We start from the raw sequence: 21,603 nt of genomic DNA, 5'->3' as shown, positions 1-21,603 counted from the left end.
GCATGTTTCTAGGACTCAGTAAACAAGGATTAAACATATTTTATGTCAAAAAGGATAATAGAAATACATTAACTATACAAATAAAAGAAATCAGTTTTCATTTTGTTTTATTGTTTTATTTCATTTTGATAATTAGAAAACAACTTTTGTTGGCAAAAGTAATACCTACCTTTTCAACCCTGTATGATAATTATCAATTTCTCTTAGTACAGTGATATGATCAGTATAATTTCATGATACTCCCAATAACATTTATTTTGGCCATATCTGAATTGTATATGTACCAACCTTTAGATCTGTATTTTCAAATTATAGGTCGCCTCATCACGAAAGACAATAAGAACAACGTTTGTTTGACATGTGTATATATATATAAAATTATAAATTTCTCTCTGCAATCATTTTCTGTAGTTATAATATCATAAACTAGCATTTAAGATTACCTGATTTCTGATTTTGACTAGCGCAATTATTCATATTCAAAACTGTTCCAATTTGTGTTGTACAAATTGTTGTTTAAGATTTCATTTTGTTAATATCAAATATCGAATATCAACACATATTTCTGTTCACAAGACCATTACTTACAATAAAAGAAACACCTTCCTTAAGTTTCTAAATTCAATTAGTTCTTATTTCCGATTTTCATTTTCCAAAATTACAAATAGATTTCCGTACAGCCTAATGTGGAATTGAAGTTATTTTATCTGAACAAATATATCAAAACGACAAATAATTTATCAGATTTGAAATGAAAAACGTAATCCAACTCATAAAAATGAATGACACAAAAGTACAATAGAAATTGCTCCGCTCCTAGAACGCACCCAACATAAAGGAACATCCTATAGTAGGATATATATTGATATGAAAATCACATTTCAAATTGGACAGACTTCGCTAATTACACATTTTACAAGGATATATAAAGTCACATATGTTCAAGCCACTCATCATAACAAGTAATGAAAATTATAATGTTTTGGTTGTAATGTTTGCTCAACTGTAAGCTGTTGCTGACATTGCTCCTGCATTTACGTCCATCTTAACATTTGAAAAGTAATATAATTATTTTTAACTTTGCACATTTGAGCATATGGAGCATATAAATTCTATTTCTTTGCAGAAACTTAACTGTCTCATACTTTGTTTCTGTTTTTAGGTGGGCTTATACTCTCTTTTACTAAATACAGCTATATATCTAAAGTCCTTTTCATTTTTATAATATACACAAAATTACGTAGAAAAAAAAATATACATGTGGACAATGTGGACCAAAGAAAACATAGAGTAACACAATGAAGCATCGCCATGGAACGGTCAGTTGCAACAAACACCATGGTATAATGTTTTTATTGGTCATTGGTGCGTTGGTTACTGGTGCGCAGCAAACTACATTCTTAACCAATATCATGTTCTAAAGTCACAGGGCAGTGTAAATGAGGGTTATCCCCACCAGGTGCATCACTAACACAAGCTATGCTAGCAAAACACACGGAACATTTTAAAACACGAAAATGTTTCTGTAAATAATTGTTATTAGAAAACTTAACGAGCCCTGAACGTATGTATCTAGGGGAAGCCGCAATAGGCCAGAAGGAAAGTATCAAAGCAGTTCAGTTCCGGTGAGCTTTATTAAGTGTCTTCCTTAATCTTTCACCTGTGCCGTGAAACTTAATTAAAACGAAAGGCGTAGCGTCAAACTCTAAAGGGCTAAACACTAAAACTGCGATGTGCCTCAGAACAGTCGGGTCATTACGTCTTTTAATGACACATTTCATGACTTTGACCATATACAGTTGGACAATTCCAACGACCCATAATCTTATGAAGAATTTTAATTAAATCTGCATATATGTCATGTTTTGGTATACCTTGTCGCAGTAGTTCCTTTAGATTAGGATAAGATATTCAAACTAAATCTAAATAACGATAGTGAAAAGTTAGTGAAATAGTTTTCCTGTTTATGGTAACGGCAGAAAGGCTGACAGGTGTACCGGTAATATAAGTATATAGAATAAGTTCATATAAGTCTTCAAAGTTTATCATGACACTTCACATGGTGTTTGGAAGAAATATGTATCCAAAAAGATGTTGCACGGGATACAGTTACAGTCTAACATTGTCAGTTACAAATGCTTTATGTTCTTTTTGAGCCGTACCATGAAAACCAACATAGTGCGTTTGCGACCAGCTTGGATCCAGACCAGCCTGCGAATCCGCGCAGTTCGCTAACGGTTTCTCTAATTGCAACATGCTTTGAAAGGGTCAGGATCCATGCTGTTCGCTAACGGTTTCTCTAATTGCAATAGGCTTTGAAAGCGAACAGCATGGATTCTGACCTGACTGCGCGGATGCGCAGGCTGGTCCGGATCCATGCTGGTCGCAAACGCACTATGTTGGTTTTCTCATGATGTGGCTCAAATAATGTTAGTATCCGAAATTGTCTCAGTCAGGAAGAACAGAAAAGCTTTTAATCTTTTGCCCTCTGCATTTATCTATCTATTTCCACTTTGTATTTTTTTAAATTCATGTAAATTGATTGAATCAAAATGCTTAAACGACATGGACATTTTTTAGAATCTATCTATTTATCTAAAAAGAAGACACGGGACTGTTTCGCTGATGTGAATCAACTATTTTCCGACGACAATTGTATAGATGATATCAGGAAAAATCTCATTCTTGTTGTACTAAAGAGTATCATTGTATTGCTTTTGTCATGAATATTTAATACAACTCGTCCTGCGTGCTGATACTCACGCTATATCACCCCATTTGATTTATGAACAAACAGGAAACAGAAAAGTACAGTTAATCCAACTCCTACTTATTTCTATTAAAAACTTTCAAAAAAAAAAAAATAGTTTACGGTCGCTATTTGATATGAAGTTGCTTTTTTCTGAAATGTTGAGCTTGGTTAAGAATTCATTTTTCTGGGTTTGTAAGACAAAAAACGCCTCATGAAGCAACCAAGTCCATCTAACAAGTGTTAAAACATCTTCCTAACAATTCTCTAAAAATATTAGCATATCAATTATTTCTTGAAATTTTTTTATTATTTATCTTATAAATTTCCAATTTTCAAATAAAAAGTATAACTCTCAGTTTGTTTGTTTGTTTTTTGTTTTGCTTTTTTTTTTTTTTTTTTTTTTTTTTTTTTTTTTTGTCACGATACGGCACATATTATACCCCTTTTTGGCATGGGAAAACAAATGATATAGGTAAAAAAAATCATTTTGGAGAGCGAGCCCTATGTGAATACACCATTGGAAGTTTCCGATTTCAATCAACCATTACATTTAGTGTCCAGTTTTCCAACCACGTTCATATATAGCACTGTGAGCCTGATATATTTAAAACGATTTGTGCACTGGAAATCATTAACTGCGATACAAGATCTATGAGCGATTATATGTAAATGTGTATTGACATTTGTATTATGTTGTATGAATTTAAGCATGGCCAGCCAAAGGATAATAGTCCAGTAGGAGTTTCACGCTCAAAAACCTACATAATTAATGCTTGGTTGTAAATTGTCTAAAAGATATCTCAATGCGTACAGTTTTACCACCTACTCTACAAGTCTCATACTATATTTCTGCTGTGGATTTAGATGTGAATTTCACATTTTAGTTAATTTTAACTTATGGACACTTTAATATGCTTTTGAAAAACTATGATTTCAGAAGATGAGCCATGCCATGGGAAAACCAACATAGTGGGTTTGCGACCAGCATGGATCCAGACCAGCCTGTGCATCCGCGCAGTCTGGTCAGGATCCATGCTGTTCGCTAACAGTTTCTCTAATAGCAATAGGCTTTGAAAGCGAACAGTATGGTTGGTCTGGATCCATGCTGGTCGCAAACCCACTATGTTGGTTTTCACGTGGCGCGGCTCATATATTTGTGAGATGCTGTAGTATTATAATACTGAAGGATTACCACTTACATGTTACTGGACTTCATTGATGAGTTAGTTACTTTAGCTTCGAACCAATTTGTGACAAATCCTGCATAGAAACTCCATGGAGATTCGAATATGTCATGTATAATGATTATACAGTGTGGTGTTTGTAATGATTGTCAAATGAATGGCTTCGGACATGCTGGGAAAGAAATGAACACTTACTGATATCAAGATTGACCTATGTATTAGCAACATTAACAGATGTAACAGTTTTAAAAATATATGTTAAGTAATAATGGAGATTCAGTTGTTTAGATATAACAATGTTACTTCTATAAGGTAACTATGTTAAAATGCTTTTGTTTCCTTCTCCGTCTGTTAAATTCATTAATGAGCCGCACTATGAGAAAACCAACATAGTGGCTTTGCGACCAGCATGGATCCAGCATCCGCGCAGTCTGGTCAGGATCCATGCTGTTCGCTTTCAAAGCCTATTGTAATTAGAGAAACCGTTAGTGAATAGCATGGATCCTGACCAGAGTGCGCGGATGCGCAAGCTGGTCTGGATCCAAGCTGGTCGCAAAGCCACTATGTTGGTTTTCTCATGGCACGGCTCATTTGTATGCTGTGTTAATGGTGATGGGAAAAGATTTGTTCTGTTTCATTTAACCCTTACCCTGCTATATTTCTAAAATGGATTGATCCATTATTCAATTTGGGTAGTACCGTTTATTATTCACAGGGTTTTTTACTGAACATTTACTGACTGAATGGCGAACAGTGCAGACCATGATCAGACGGCACAGATGTGCAGGCTGATCTTGGTCTGCACTGGTCGCAAAGGCAGCATCGCTTGCAAGCAGCAGACTAAAGTTTAAATATCATTTCACGTTAGTCAAAACTGAACTTTGACATCTATTTGAGACCCAGGTAGCATTTATAGGAATTTCAACAAAATTGTATGAAAGCTTTCTAATGTTAAGTTCTTAGTTGACACCTTTAACTCCTCCCAGAATTGTTGAGAATCGTTTACATTTTATTTGTCTTATCACAAAAGATCAATGAATGAAGTTGTAGTGTATTGGTTTTATTAAATATGTAGGAACATTAAACTGATTTCGATCTTACTAAGTAAAGAAAACACGCACTTTCCAACAAATATCTGAGAAAGAGAGAGAATTTTCGTAGAATATCTCCAGTAACGAGTCATGTAACATGCATATAAGTTGTTCCACTGCGTATTACACCGCCGTGAAAAGAAATTCTAATTTCTGACGCTTACCTTACCCTGCTAGATTTCTATAATGAACTGGTCCATCTTCCAATTTGGACAGTACCATAAACTGTTAAAAGGGGTGCTTACCAAAAAGATACTGGCTGAATAGCGAACAGTGCAGATGATGATCAGACTGCATGAATATGCAGGCTGATCATGATCTACACTGGTTGCAAAGGCAGAATTAGTCGTGCCCAGCATAGTAAGGGTTAAATTTGCTTACTTTAGATTGCGATTAACTTCGAAATCAATATACTCAGTTACTTTAGAGCTTATGAATATGGATGTAGATTCTAGCTTTGACAATTCAAAATCATAAAGCTTAGCAAATTTTCCTTATATAGATGTTCTGAAAACACATAGACGTATCAGCTCAAATGTCAACCATCAAAATAAAAAGAAATTGATTGATATTTGACTGTTATAAATATCTTAAACACACTGTGATTATGTTTTGCCAAGATGAAAACATGGCTGGACTGATCTTGTTTTTTTTTTTTTTTTTTTTTTGTTTTGTTTTTTACCAAGATGAAAACATGGCTGGACTGATGTTTTTTTGTTGTTTTTTTTTTTTGTCAGTTTAATAGTTAAGAAGTCAAACGCTGAGAACTCTGCGATACACAGCGTTATACGCGCGGATCATTAGCAAACTCCGACGCAGTGATCTCCCTTGCCGCTTCGCTCATTGATCACTGCCAACACAATGTTTTTATCTAAAATTCAGCTAAGTGGACTTCTTTTAGTTATATAATTATATAGTTATTTTTTCCCTAATGTTTTCGAAGTTTACACTTCTTTTAGCACAGGCGAATGTTCCATAATAAAAAAAAAAATGATTCTGATTGAAAATTGGTATTTATTTACACGACCGGTAACTATCCTGAAACGAAACTGAAAGTAAACAATCGAGTATGTAGACGTTAATCTTTGACGCCATTGACCAAAGCCGAAACAGATAGAGGCTTTTGAATATTTTCCTGCTGGCTAAGATATGTTATTGTCAAAAGTTTGGTATATCATATTAATATATATGTTTATTTTTAAATCGATCATCACGTGATGAACAATGGTCACGTGAATGTTGTGTTGGCAGTGATCAATGAGCGAAGAGGCAAGGGAGATCACTTCGTTGGAGTTTGGATCTATAGGAGAATATCATGACGTCATTTTTGACGTCAGATAGCCACATGACACTGTTCGCTTTATAACTACACCGACTAATGAAGTTTAGCATTATGTTTTATTTAATAAGTTAGAATTTGGTCTACTATAAACAATGCCTTCTTGTAGTATATCGTCTTACATACAACGGTTCATCAAACAAATGTTTGTATATTTAACAACACGACCTTACACCCCCGTGTTTTGATTCATTTGCATCTGAACGCTGAGTCGTGATCAATCAACGATACACAACGCAAAGTCATTAATTATTCAACAAGTGTTTTATTCAAGAACAAAATGGCAAAGTGATGTTAATTTCACCAAGGCATTGATTGCTTAATACGTGTTTTATTTGACAACATTTTCTCAACATAAAATACAGATTTGCCTCTGTAAAAATCAAAAACAATTGGACAACAAACACAATTAGACATGATTGTTTTATTCTCTTATCAGCGAATTTGAAAATGAATCATACAATGTAAATAAGATACCATTGAATATAATTTTAGGGAAATTATTGTTTCTGACAGAAGAACATTGGGGGAAAAACAAACATACGTTCAGAGATTTAGAGAACTGTCAATCCGAAGTTATGAAAATGTTATAAACTGTTTTGAATTTAAGCAAACTTTACTCGATAGCAATCTTGTATTTCTTTCATGCGACTCCAGAGAATGAGCGCAATATTTAATGGCTTTAAAATTTGATTATAGTGGTATATATCCATTCAATAAATGAGCCGTGCCATGAGAAAACCAACATAGTGGGTTTGCGACCAGCATGGATCCAGACCAGCCTGTGCATCCGCGCAGTCTGGTCAGGATCCATGCTGTTCGCTTTCAAAGCCTATTGCAATTAGAGAAACCGTAAGCGAACAGCATGGATCCTGACCAGACTGCGCGGATGCGCAGGCTGGTCTGGATCCATGCTAGTCGCAAACCCACTATGTTGGTTTTCTCATGGCACGGCTCAAATATCAAATAAATCCAGTTACAGGCAATATTTTCTCTCAAAATATAAACGCTTCAATATGTTGTCATAGATGTATAAGGACTGTATCAAATTTCACAATCTGAAATGTTTTAATGAATTACATTTTGAAGAAGTGTTCTCAAAATCGCTACAAAAGCATTTTAAAGAGCATTGAAAAGATGAGTGTTTTGTTAAGATCAAATCATGAATTGATATTCTAAAACGTCGGCAGTTGATAAAAAGTTAAAACCCACAAGATGACATAATTTAATGAACCAAATGATGAACAGAAAAAAAATCTGCTGCCTATATGTTCAGATGTCTAAAATAATGCAGTAAAAGTCTAGAAATATTTTAAACAAAACATTTATTATTCAAAGGGGTGTTCACTGGTAAAAGTTCGGGACGCCTACTTAAGGTTTAGCGACATATTTAAAGATATCATTGCGGACAATATTTGCAGTACTGTTATATTTAAATATTTCTTTAAATATGTTTTTGTCTTTTTAAGTTATAGGATTGAAAAAATACACACAAAGAATATTTGATACACCTAATTTTAAACACGAGGGTCATGATGACCCTGAATCGCTCACCTGAGTAATATGAGCTACATGTTTCAAATGTCAAACTGATGCTAAAATATTAAGAAAGTCAGTAGGTCACATTCATGGTCAATGAAAGTCAGTTTTAAGATCGGTGTGCAAAACTGTGTATGCCATCCAAATTTCAAGGCTGTATCCTAAAAACCAAGAAAGTAGGTCAGCAGGTCAAGGTCACAGTCAAGTGACATCATATTACTTGGGGTCATCAGAAGTTATAATTAAACAGTCTAGGAAATAGGATCAGATAATTTTTTAAGTATGTTTTCCTATATAAATCATATAATAACTATGTGACCCCGGGGAAGGGCCTCTTCACCCTAGGGGCATAATTTGAACAAATTTGGTAGAGGACTACTAGGCAATGCAACGTACCAAATATCAAAAGCCTAGACTTTTGATCTTCAGACAAAAAGATTTTTCCTATATAAGTCAATGTTAAACTTTGTACCCCAGGGCTGGGCCTCTTTTCACCCCAGGGTAATAATTTGAACAATCTTGCTAGAGGACCACAAGGCAATGCTTCATACTAAATATCAAAGGCCTAGGTCTTGTGGTTTCAGACAAGAAGATTTTTTAAGTTTTTTCCTATATAAGTCTATGTAAAACTTGGGACACCCAGGGCGGGGCCTCTTTTCACCCCAGGGGTACAATTTGAACAAATTTGGTAGAGGACCATAAGACAATGCTACAAACCAAATATCAAAGGCCTAGTTCTTTTGGTTTCAGGCAAGAAGATTTTTAAACATTTATTCCTATATAAGTCTATGTAAAACTTGGAACCCCCGGGGCGGGGCCATATTTAACCCTAGGAGGATAATTTGAATAACCTTGGTAGAGGACCACTAGCTGATGCTACATATCAAATATCAAAGCCCTAGGCCATGTGATTTTGTACAAGAAGATTTTCAAAGTTTTCCCTTTTGGTTGCCATGCCAACCAGAGTTCTGCATGGAATGCGATTCTTTGAATAAATTTGAAAGGGGGCCACCCAAGGACCATTCCTGTGAATTTTGGTGTAGTTCTGCCCAGTGCTTTTCAAGAAGAAGATTTCTTTAGAAAACGTTGACGGACGGACGACACACGTCACACGACACACGACGGACGACGGACATTGAGCGGTCACAAAAGCTAAACATATTCTTCTGTATGTTTAATGTACTCAAACAGTCAAACTACCCAGTACTTTAATAATCTCCTTAAGAAGAAAAAAATGACATGGTATAATATATATAATATATAATGATGATATCTTTCGCAATTTCAGACCCATTCCCATATGTGGACTACGCAGTGTTTTGCACGAGCCTGGCAGCTAATACCTCAAACCATAACATTCCTGCCCAACAAAACAGCAATAAGCCACTCATGTTCCGTAACTGTAGAAAACTTCCAGTGCCACAGAATGGACCAGCCAGACTCGCCGGCACCGGTAAGTTACCTATAACGTTTCTTCATGCCACTCTTTAAGGTACTTACGAATATATATTTGCTAAGTATATCTGTTTTAATTTGTAATATTTTCAAACCAGCTTCTCTGTTGGCAACTAATATTAAGCAAAGAAAGTACTTCTTAAGCTTTTTCTACATCTGCTACGTATTGCTCATGGGAAACGCACCCAAAGTCCGCTCCTAAATGGATTTAAACTATTATTTTCCGGTAAGATAATCGTATATAATCTCATTGCACTTCTACATTGGCTGATACTAATAAGAAAATAAAACAGTTTAAGTTTAATGAAAGGATGCATATCAAATATTTGTTTTAGAATGGAACAACCGATTAGTTCGTTGCTCCACATAGCGTGTGTAAGAAATTATTACTAAACCTTCAGAATTACTTTTAAGGCATATTTCGCCTGCAGGAGAAGAAAATAATTGGTTACTTGCACTGTTTTCTCAGAACACATTTGTCTTGACGTCAACGCAATTATCTCTCACATTTTCCTGCACCAAGTCCGTGAGAATAACAACGATTAACATATGTATCTTGTTATAAACGAGCGAGTTTTTATATCTATGATAGTCGGACTACTTTATGTACAGAGAATGATACCATACTGATAACATATGAGCCGTGCCATGAGAAAACCAACATAGTGGGTTTGCGACCAGCATGGATCCAGACCAGCCTGCGCATCTGCGCAGTCTGGTCAGGATCCATGCTGTTCGCTACCAGTTTCTCTAATTCCAATAGGCTTTGAAAGCGAACAGCATGGATCCTGACCAGACTGCGTGGATGCGCAGGCTGGTCTGGATCCATACTGGTCGCAAACCCACTATGTTGGTTTTCTCATGGCACGGCTCATATAAACCATAAGATTTTTATAAATTAGCACCAATTGTTGACCTCATCAAGACGACGTGCAGAGCACAAAACTCGAATCACAAGCCCAATATCAAGGTTACATTTTGAGCACAAAACTCGGATCACAAGCCCAATATCAAGGTTACATTTTGAGCACAAAACTCGGATCACAAGCCCATTATCAAGGTTACATTTTGAGCACAAAAGAGAAATAGATTAATGTCATATCCGCTCCATGTGGGAAGATTGTTTAAAATTAGCATTAGTTGATAGCTTCATTCAGAATATATGCAGAACACACAATACAGGTCACAAGATCCAAGGTCAAGGTAACATTCGGAGGTCAATTGTCATATAACTTTACATTGTGTCCGTTTAATGTTGTTATCCCGCTCTGAAGATTTTCAGACAAGTGAAATGAAATGTTTACTTTACCAAGATGACGTGCAGATTACACAACAATGGTCACAAAGTTCAAGGTCATCTGCGGTCAAACTTCAATAGCTTAACATCGTTTCTGCTCTATATTTTTAAATTTTAAACACCTGGGACGATTTTCGTAAAACAGGCATAAGTTATTAACCTCACCGTGTCCAGGTGCAGAGTACACAGCTCAGATCATCAGGGGCAATGCCAGCTTCATACTTGGAGGACAAATGTATATAAAATATTTTGTACGCTCCGTATTTTCTAAGCCGTTGCTATTACCACTTATTTATCACAATCATGACGTCTAAACTACTTGATTTTTTTTATAAAATAATCATCAATTGTTTGCTTGGTCGGGGCAACGTACATTGTCCAGGTCACACAGTGCAAGGTCAAGGTTACACGTAGAGATCAAAAAACCAAAAACCTCAAATCCATGTTCATTCCATATCTTTTTAATTCTCTAGTAAGAATGGATTTCATAACATTAGCATCAATTATTAAATAATCCAGACGACATGTAAATCGCAAAATCCAGGTCATTGGTCCAAATGTCAATGCTACACTAAGAGGCCAAATATGAAAAAGCTTAAATATGTGTCCGATCAACTTACGAAAGCAACTGCTTAAATATCATGTTTAGTTTTATGAATCAGGCTTGCAATCCATCATACGAACAATCTTTATCAGAAAAAATATCAGGATTCGTAGAATACAGTATAATTATTTGATTTATATTTTTTACAGAACATTGGCGATAAGTTATGGTATCAGTATCATTTAAGACCAGAGGCTTAATATACTTTTCCATGTCTTTGCAAACTATGCACCTGGTTTAATGACGGCCAGTGGTTATACCGAGGTTTCAAGCAGAATTGCAGAACTGTTCGCTATATTCAGAAATCCCTTTATTGGCTTTATAGTCGTTTTACCTATACAATTGCTTGTAAGAAAGTTTATTACAAACTCGTTTGTATTCCCCGTTAAGTTACACTGGTACCGGAAACGTCAATATTTTTCCATACACTGACGCCTGAATTTCATATCGGGTGCGTTCCGTAACTCAGTGTTTGTTGTTGCACTATTTTTTTTTCTATTTAGTACACTATTGTCAATCCTATTCAGGCTATTGAACAAATGTATGATATTTCCATTATATCTATACGTGTAGATGCGTATGTAATAAAAAGGTTATCATCTTTGCATCGGGAAATATGCACTAGTTCTTCAGCGGAAGAATATTGCGCTCCTAAAGTCGCGCAATATTTCCGCTGAAGAACTCGTGCATATTTTCCGATACAAAGCTAATAACCTATAAATACATAAGCGTGCTTGTTTCCAAAAGCTATTTATAAATTAAAACTTGAACAATGTATGTGACATAACAAGATTGTAAAGTAAAGATAGATACTTCTTTGATAAATAATCTATATGAACTCCCACACAAGTATGATTCTAACTGCACTCAAACAGTAGAACAACAAAGAAATGTCTGTACTAATTAATGTCATTTATTTCTTTTCATTCATATTGTATGTTGTCATAAAGTGTGTCTCATGCCACTTCAAGTTATAAATCAGCTAGAATGTACAATTTACACATGGCTGTTTTCGGACACTTTATATATAAATAACACTACAAACAATGAATATCTACATGTGAATATAAATAACACTACAAACAATGAATATCTGCATGTGAATATAAATAACACTACAAACAATGAATATCTAAATATAAATAACACTACAAACAATGAATATCTACATGTAAATGTAAATAACAAAACAAATAATGAATATCTAAATATAAATAACACTACAAACAACGAATATCTAAATATAAATAACACTACAAACAATGAATATCTACATGTGAATATAAATAACACTACAAACAATGAATATCTAAATATAAATAACACTACAAACAATGAATATCTAAATATAAATAACACTACAAACAATGAATATCTACATGTAAATGTAAATAACACAACAAATAATGAATATCTAAATATTAATAACACTACAAACAATGAATATCTAAATATAGATAACACTACAAACAATGAATATACTATGAGCAACAAGATCACGATTATTATTTTCCCAATCTTATGGAGTTTTGTCTAATGTGCTTTTACAAAACCATCCAAACTATTTCAGTCAGGAAATATTTTAAGCTACAGTGCAATCTCTGTAAAGCAACACCCTTTGGGAGATACAAATATTGAAATTTATGTAAAGGTTGTTGTTCTGGAGAGGTAAATTTGCTAGTATATTTCAGCTTAGAGAAATTTTGATGATGATGTTGTTATAGAGAGGTTTTTGCTTAAGAGAGGGCTGCTCTGGAGAAGTTGTACTCTATTTTCAAAATGCGAACAGAACTCATATAAAATAATTTCGATCCTTTATGAAGCAAGTTTAAGTGTAAATGGCTTGAATGTGAGTTGATTATAAAATATGCCCAGGCTTTATACTCCAGTCACACATACGGCGCGGATAGCTACCTCTAGCCACGAATAGAAACGTAGTAATCCGTATCGATCCGTACCTGAGCCGTACCTTAAAGTAGAAATCCGTATCAATTCGTACGGCTCAGGTACGAATCGGTACGGATTACTACGTTTCTATCCGTAGCAAGCCGTAGCTATCCGCGCCGTATGTGTGACTGGGGTATAAATGACTGAAATAGCAAACTTCACTGAACACACAATTCTGCAAACATTAAAGATATTCAGTGGCTATTCTCCACTAAAATATTTTATCTTACATATTTATGTCAAATGTATTTAACTTTGCTAAATAGAACAATTAAGTTTGTATACAGTTTTAAACCTATGGAAGCGCCCTGGTGCCAGCAGAGAGATTTAAATTTGTCTTACGTACGACTTACTATCTCCAACGTAGGACTTAGTATCCCCTGCATACGACTTAGTATCTCTTAGGTAGAACTTACTATCTCCTACGTAGGACTCACTATCTCCTACGTACGAGATACAAAGTCGTACGTAGGAGATAGTAAGTCCTACGTAGGAGATACTGCGTCCTGCGTAGCAGAAACTAAATCATGTGCAGGGGAACTAAGTCCTACGTAGGAGATAGTAAGTCGCACGTAAGACAAAAAATATATCTCTCTCTGCTGGCACCAGGACGTTTCCATAAAATTGTCATTATGATATCTGTTCAAATAAGAATTCTTCACAAATACCATTGCGTTTCAATAATTAATTGCAAATTCTTTGCCAGCATTTACATCAACTTTCACCTTATTTTACGATAGCCTTATATGAAAGGCTTATACAAAAGTTAAACTATTATTTTTTTACGAATCAGAACATAAAGTTTAATCTTTTCACGGATTTTATTGCCTAATCAATTCAATATAAAAAAAAATCATAAAAGTTCCAAACAATTTTAAAAGTAATATTCTGCCTTTTTGCAACAATGTATCCACCTCCTGTAATGATATCAATTAAATTTTAAATGTTCATGTACAGCTCGATAAGAAAACATGAAACTTAATCGTCATTTTTATTATTGTTTGGCAAATAGCATAACTTTGAAAATCCATTTCAACAAATAAACATACTTATGATGCATTTTTAAATACAGTTAAATATATCTAAATCATCTATAAACATCTGTTACTTACCTCTTTTACTGACTACTTGAAACATAAAGCAGTTGTGAAAGCCATAGAATGATGCAGTTTAGACACATCAGTCCCGATTTTATCGAACTAAGCAATAGTGCATTTCTGTCTTCTATGAAATCAATAAGAGCTTTGCAAACAGATTTTCGTTTGGGTTATGCATATTTTTTTTATTTCAGTTTCTTTACATTTAATTTTATACAATTTTGAAATGAATGTTAAAATGGTAATAGTTAAGATAAATTTATTTAGAAAGACATGTTTTATACATATTTTATTTCTGAACTGTTCGTGTCTTTCTAGACCATAATATATATATTTAGTAACTTTCTTATATTTCCAAGCAAATGTTATTAATAGATAAGTTTTCTTGTCGTAAGACATTAGTGTACGGCTCAGACTTTTTCTACAAATGCAAATGTTCATAATTAATTCCGTCCATATACTGCAAACTATGGTATGTGTTAAATATTAAGTTGATTTAGGTAAAGTGTTTCTGATGTTATGTATGCACGCAGAAGGGCATAAATGTTTAAACGAGAAAAGGAAAGATGCAGCATGCTTTACGGAATGCAAAATATTTCTTGTCATTACATTTTTTGAAACTATATCTGTTTTCAGGATTTTATGACGAACTTGAATATATTCTTCGAAACGAAGTGAAACCATTACCCAGAACTCCCGTGAGCAAGGACAGTGTCTATTTCCTTTCTGTCTTCCAAACTGATGGACACATTGGTCGTCTGGAAGAAACGTGGAAAACATGGAGCGGTGCCGATTTCATATTATGGAAATGTCCGGAAAAGCTGAAACTCAGGCGTGTTACGTTTTTCAAATCAACATGTGACAGTGATATTTATACTTTCATTGTGTTATGCGAATGTGAAGATGGATTAAGTATGTGTGATATGGCCAGAGCTTTTCTTGAACGCTTGAAGGATAGGAGATGCGGCCTGGTTGGGTTATATCAGGTTGAACGGTACTATATAGCTTCAAAACCACGGACATAGATATTGTGGTATATGCAAGCCAATATTAGATCAACACATTCCAAACCGAGTCTTCATTCTTCCAGCTTCCATGTTTTTCGCAGACACTTAATGTCAGAACGAACCCTCCCCTACCCCATGTTTAGATATAGACTAAGCCTTTTAAAACATTATATGCTCGAATTCCAAACAAAAGCACAATGCATTTTAATATAAGCATATCTAATACTTATCTAAAAAATTGGCTTAAGTTTGTTTTTGACCTTGGGCTGGCGGTTGGGTATCGCTCTGCCTACAAAATGTCTGTGATATGTTGTTTTTTCCACTGTGATCCATCCCAAATCAAGAGTATTAAATATTGTAAATACATTCTATGAAGAGTCACAGTATTATGCACCGTATATGCAGGGTTTACTTACACTTCGCCCGACAGCTTTTAATGCTTCTATTTTCAGCGAATTATTCCTGTTACAGACGCCTCATTTAAAGCGCTTTCGACAAAGTAGAGTATGCTAATGCTAAGACATAGAATATTGTAAAAGACGCAATATTCACATAAGCTGTAACTATTGCCAACTGTCTTAACTTACTTAAAGCATTTCTAGATAGTACATAATTATATGCTCCTAAATTAGGACAAGCTGTATATGACTTCGATTTTTCGACCAACGTATTATTTTCATTTCCGGAGACATCTCTGACCAGATAAATGTATTATTGTTGAGATGATTGTATCAGATGTCTCGATGTCTCCAAGGAGTTTGCTACTCCGAAGATGTTTCTATGCAAATTTCATAAGCATCAGTGACGTCGAAGAAGTAAATTCATCAGCAATAGACATATTAGATTTATCGATATAAGAAAATGATAAAAATCATATTTAGGTCTCCGATGAAGTCTTACTGAATGTTTGATTCTCTACCGTAGGGTGTTTGATGTTGTTGTTGTTGTTTTTCCCCTCTTCTTGCCAACCAAAAATTATAATAGGTTTGGTTAAGTATCAAATCGTGTTCAAATATACCTTTCAATTTTGAGAATAATTTGCGATTAAATTAAAAGAATTAGCAGAACTCCTGTTTCACCATTTTAAATATACGCAACATAACTATGAAATTTGACAAGGTCGTGAGCTCAGTCATACTACAATTTCTCAATACATGACAAACATGTGTTCATGATTTTTAACTGTTTTGTTCAGTTTGGCAAATGCTAACTCAATATTTTGTTATTACTGTTTTGTAATATTTTTATAGCAATAATGAGCATCCAAACTTGTTTGATTTTGTGATTGGTTTGTGGTTAAAAAGAACAAAGCCTGTAAGTATCGAGGACAACAACACGTAAATTAGCTTATTTCAATTTTTTTCATAGTATACTGTTATTACAAAATTAGCCATAAATAAGATGTGTAATAGGTTGTACTTTTACCTTGTCAAAACTAGAGGCACTATTTTCCTGAGTGAATGTTGTCTTTTCGAACATAATAAGTTTTCAATGGTTAAAACAAATTATATCGATTTTACCGGCATACTGAATAACTAGTTCATCAGTCATTTTAGTTGGTTCGTACAATGTATACTCGTTTCATGTTAATTTCATAAGGGACCAATTTTTACCAGGTTCTCATCCGATTTTGTGTAAATATTTGACCCTTATTTGTTTTTATTTATTTTCAAAACGGGTGTATATAATCAGTGAATGGCCACATTACTCAAATCTTGCCAATGTGAATGTGTACAATATGAAATCTGAAACAAAGCCAGTTGGTAATTGAAATATATTTAGAATACGTAAAATTTTATTTTTGTAGGGTTGAAAATGGTGAAGATATTGTAAATAATGCGAAAATATTGACCAGACATTGAATATTTGAAGGTTTTAAGATTTGGTAGATTTGAACACTGTGAAAATGGCTTTAAGATGTGTAGATTCAATAAGTACGTTAAGTTTATACTACAAATTACTGTTTTTGATTCTTTATTTGTAATTGATAATGAAACTTCAAGATTATATGAACCACTCTCGAGTCCGCTTCCTGGAAAACCAGTACTGGTGTCATATGAGAATTCGAAGTCATGGTCGTGACCCCAGTGGGGCTCGAACCCACGACCCCGGGATTGAGCGGCCGACACCTTATCCACTAGACCACCGCTGCCCTGACGATAATAAGTACGTTGATTCTAAAGGTTAGCCGGTATCATTCGTACAAAAATTACAAATGTTAGTTCACAGTTGAATTAGTTTGATCTCCATAATGTATACATTTTTTAACTCTGACTGTGTTTAGCATTTATAAGAAACGAAATTATTTATGTTAGATCCTTTTTATTCAAATAATAGTGTTCTGGGAAAGCTTCCTGAACGTTTTATACTGTAAAACTAAGGAATTTAATTAATCTAAATTGTGGCCAGGTAACTATGGTTCATTCTATAAAACCTAAAATTATGAGAATAACATGAAAAGTCTATTTAGCTACAAACTTTTTCAGAGAATATCATTTACCTGTTATATCGTCAATTCAACAAATTGCAAATTCGAAAACATATAATGCTTGGTCCACTTTTTCCATAACAAGATTTTTCCCATTGTTTCTGCGATACTTTTGAGGTTGTTCACCATTCTAAAGAACTCTGAGGGTTTGAAAAAAAATACTTTTAACTTTTTAAGATGTATTGATTACTTTAGAACTTATCGTCAAAGGAGACAATTTCGATTGGGTATTTTCCATAGTAAAGTTTAGCCATTTTACTCCCGAAAATCAGGGATCTTCGTGGCCAAATGGTTATGGGTCGCTGACTTCAAATTACTTGCCCCTCAACGATGTGGGATCAAGCCTCAATCGGTGCGTTGAATTCTTCATGTGAGGAAGCCGTCCAGCTGGCTTGCGGAAAGTCGGTGGTTCTACGCAGGTATTCGCCACTGATGAAATATTGCACGGAGGGGCACGTGGGGTCTTCCTCCACAATTCAAGCTGGAAGCTGCCATATGAGCTATAAATGTGTCGGTGCGACGTTAAAACCAACAAAAACAAAACAAATACTAAAAAAAATGTAAAAGAAATTTTGTTTTTACACTTTGTGTAAAAATTTTTTTTAAACTTTTAGGATATCTTAGTTAGCATAGAAGCAACATTTCCATGAACAGAAAATATTTTTTAAAAAATTCTTTAAGTCTGCAAAATTATGATTTTCCTCAATTACTGCAATTGGAAAATATATTTTTGACCAGAAAATGACATTATTAAAGATATTCTAGAAAAATCCTACTACCAGTCTCGAAGACATTTAAATTTGTGTAGGGTTTATATTTGGATTATGCAAAATAAAAGTCGCAATTCACGGAAAACAAATGTATTACGGATTAGGTGGACCCAACACTAACTGTTTTCAACATTCATAGCAAATGTATTTTCATAAAGGTTTGTATTTGTATGTCAAGTACATGGATCAGTTTGATTATTTTGCGAGTGTGTGGGTGAAATCGGCTATTCCACATTGTCTCCATAATGATTTTTAATATTTTTATATTTGTTTTTTTTTTAATTTGTATAATTGTTATTGAAATCCATCCTATTCCAGTGAAATAAAATGTACTATCTTTGATATTTGTAGATGTTTGTTTTTCTCCTAATCTTTTTTCTTTATACGTACAAATTTCATCTCAACAGTTATTAACAAAGTCGCGTGCATGTGTGCGTGCGTGCGTGCGTGCGTGCGTGCGTGTACATTTTCATGTTTCTGAAATGATACAGACACTCCTCCTCATAGAATTAAATAAGCCGTTTGTATGTATTTCTCCTTTAATCCAAACATAGTTCGTTTTCATCAAAATGTCCTTGTAGATGTTCAAATTACGAGCAAGGTAGTGTCTCTGTTGACATGCAAAACAGAATCAATTTACTGAAAGTTTCGAACTTTATTATATACAATTCCTACGATAATTATTCATAGTGGTAAAAATGGCAAGTACATTTGACTGGCCTTATTTCAAGCCGACTATATTGTACAGCCGAGTAAAAAATACATTCTATCGAAATCATTCAATATTATTTTGTTTGTGCCTGTATAGTTACAATCTGTAACGTCTTTAGGAATTTAGGTTTATATATTAGCACAACCTCAATTATAAAATTTTCATTGTCTTATTCAGGAAATGCGGCAACCGGTTTGTAAAACAACTGCCCTCAAAAATACTTGATTGTTGTACCCATGGATGGCTCTTCTATGAGCACTGCTATCTAAAATATCACTTTTTACGATATTCATGTTTAACATGCATATTTGTTTTCTATTCAGATTGTAATGAAACGATCCATCAGTAACGATGGTTTGTTTATATTCCATTTTCTTTGTGCAGGTGAATGGGGAAGTCCTTTCTTTAAATGCAGTTGTGCATGTTATTTTAAGGTGATATCTACTTTATTTAAATCCATCTCATGAACGTTTGAAGCTGTTTGACTACTTACCAGACATCTGTCTTGGTAAACAAACCGGTTCAAAGTTTGTAAAACTTAACCTTGAAACCAGTTTGATAAGGCAGCAATTGGATCATATCAAAACGTAGCACATAATCCACTTTTCAGATACTGACATTTTCCTATTCGTATCTACAGACAAAATTATGAATTTCGCTGTCTTGTCTTATGAAAAGATCCCGTTTTCACTCTTGCAATGTTCGTTGAAATGTCTCCTATTACTCATATATATTACTTCAAACTTTCGTCCCCATTAAGACTTTATGATATGATGGTGATTAAGAATGAATTTTATCTGCACAGTTAAACCGGTGTAAGACTTCACCACTGACTCTTCTAAGGCGGTGCCCCACTGTGTGTTTCTATATCTGAATGTATTACTTGTTATTTGTGTCGTATATATACAACATTGAGCTAATGCAATGCATACATTGCTATGAGAATTAGTTTTGAGTGAAGTGCGTTCGCTTAACGGCATCTGACGGCTTAGCTTCGTAGGGAGAGTGCAGATCTATGGATCACGGGGTTGTGAGTTCTATCTTCCGGCGCGGCAAATATGTTCTTTGTGACGGTTGATTAAAGACATCTTGTCTGAAATAAGTTCACTTCTGATTCATGTCAGGAAATGACATTTACTTGCGGAGAATAGGTTAGTCCACGAAAACTGGTTAGGTCAACTGTCCATCGTATAGTTGAAAAACAGCGCTACACCCAAAACAAACAAATCGTTTACCGCAGCAATCACCAATGGATCTTTGCTCTTGTTTTGATACTTATAAAATAAGTATTTCGTAACGCGCCATAATTCTACTACAGTTTCATCACCTGCAAAATCTTAATGTTATCATTTCACTGTCTTCATCATTGAAAACAGCTGTGATCTGCTCAACAAACCGAGCCTGCAACATTTATGTCGTGTTGGACGACCTGTGGTTTCCACTTGTTTATTCTATCGCACATATAATTTACCAGAAAAAAACGACTTAAAGCCGACACTAGGAGACTTGAGATAGGGGGGTTTTGGGCACTTCATCACTTCTCATAAGACTCAATCAATCCGAGTCTGCTATTATTGTGCTTGGTTGCGTTCTATGCTTCCAAAATCTTCTGGAAGATTTTATTAAAAGGCTTAACACCACTAAATCCGGCTCTTCTTTATTTCATATAAAATCCAATTACTTTATAACGGTTTTTAGACATTTTCTAGCATATCAGATTTTCAGAGACTTATTTTCCCAGAAAGAACTATATCGCTACAATAGAAAAACAAAAATAAAAAGGGGTGTTAACTTTTATATAAGAAAACTACAGTTCGTTAAATACAGCCCGCTGAATTTACTCCTTTTCGCTTCTTTCAATGTCTCTGTTCGAGACATAAAATTCTTACGCCGCCATTTTTATCTAGAATGCGATAGGATCATGCCGATTTCGACAGAATGCTACACATACATACTGAAACGCGGTAGAGTAAAAGAAAACACGGTGCTATTGAGAAAGAGCACGAGGAAAGGGAGAAAGATTAGCACTTTTTATATTTGGACTACTTTTGACCTGCGGAGGCTTACATTTGATTTGGTAGTGGTCAGCCTTAATGCCACTTTACCTCAAATTCTAGAATAATGCCTAGTAGCCGTTATACGGATAGGATAAATGCTGCTTGGAATCTAATATATCCTATATATTAAGTGTTAGACAGTCAATGCTATGTCTTTTCTCAGGTTACTTTTGACAAGCAGTAGGTTTTGATGTAAAATAGTTCAAAATAATGACATATCAAATAAACATCAATGTAAGTACTCCAATTGATATAACATGCGAA

General features: G+C 34.5%; 1 protein-coding gene across 4 annotated transcripts in view; it reads left to right on the top strand.

Moving 5' to 3' along the window:
- Window positions 1–17,254, top strand: part of LOC123552794 (uncharacterized) — an 87,088-nt gene extending 69,834 nt beyond the window's left edge. For all 4 annotated transcript variants that reach the window (XM_053540871.1, XM_053540873.1, XM_053540870.1 and 1 more), the window contains exons 2-3: window positions 9,194–9,358; window positions 14,942–17,254. In XM_053540871.1, the coding sequence (XP_053396846.1) occupies window positions 9,194–9,358; window positions 14,942–15,330 (554 nt within the window). In that variant the 3' untranslated portion in view covers window positions 15,331–17,254. The remainder of the gene's footprint in view (window positions 1–9,193; window positions 9,359–14,941) is intronic.
- Window positions 17,255–21,603: the final 4,349 nt, after the last annotated feature.

The sequence above is a fragment of the Mercenaria mercenaria genome, chromosome 4, assembly GCF_021730395.1.
Source record: "Mercenaria mercenaria strain notata chromosome 4, MADL_Memer_1, whole genome shotgun sequence".
Taxonomy (NCBI): Eukaryota; Metazoa; Mollusca; class Bivalvia; order Venerida; family Veneridae; genus Mercenaria; species Mercenaria mercenaria.
Note: the sequence above shows the minus strand (reverse complement) of the source record. Positions and strands in the feature narration are given on the sequence as shown.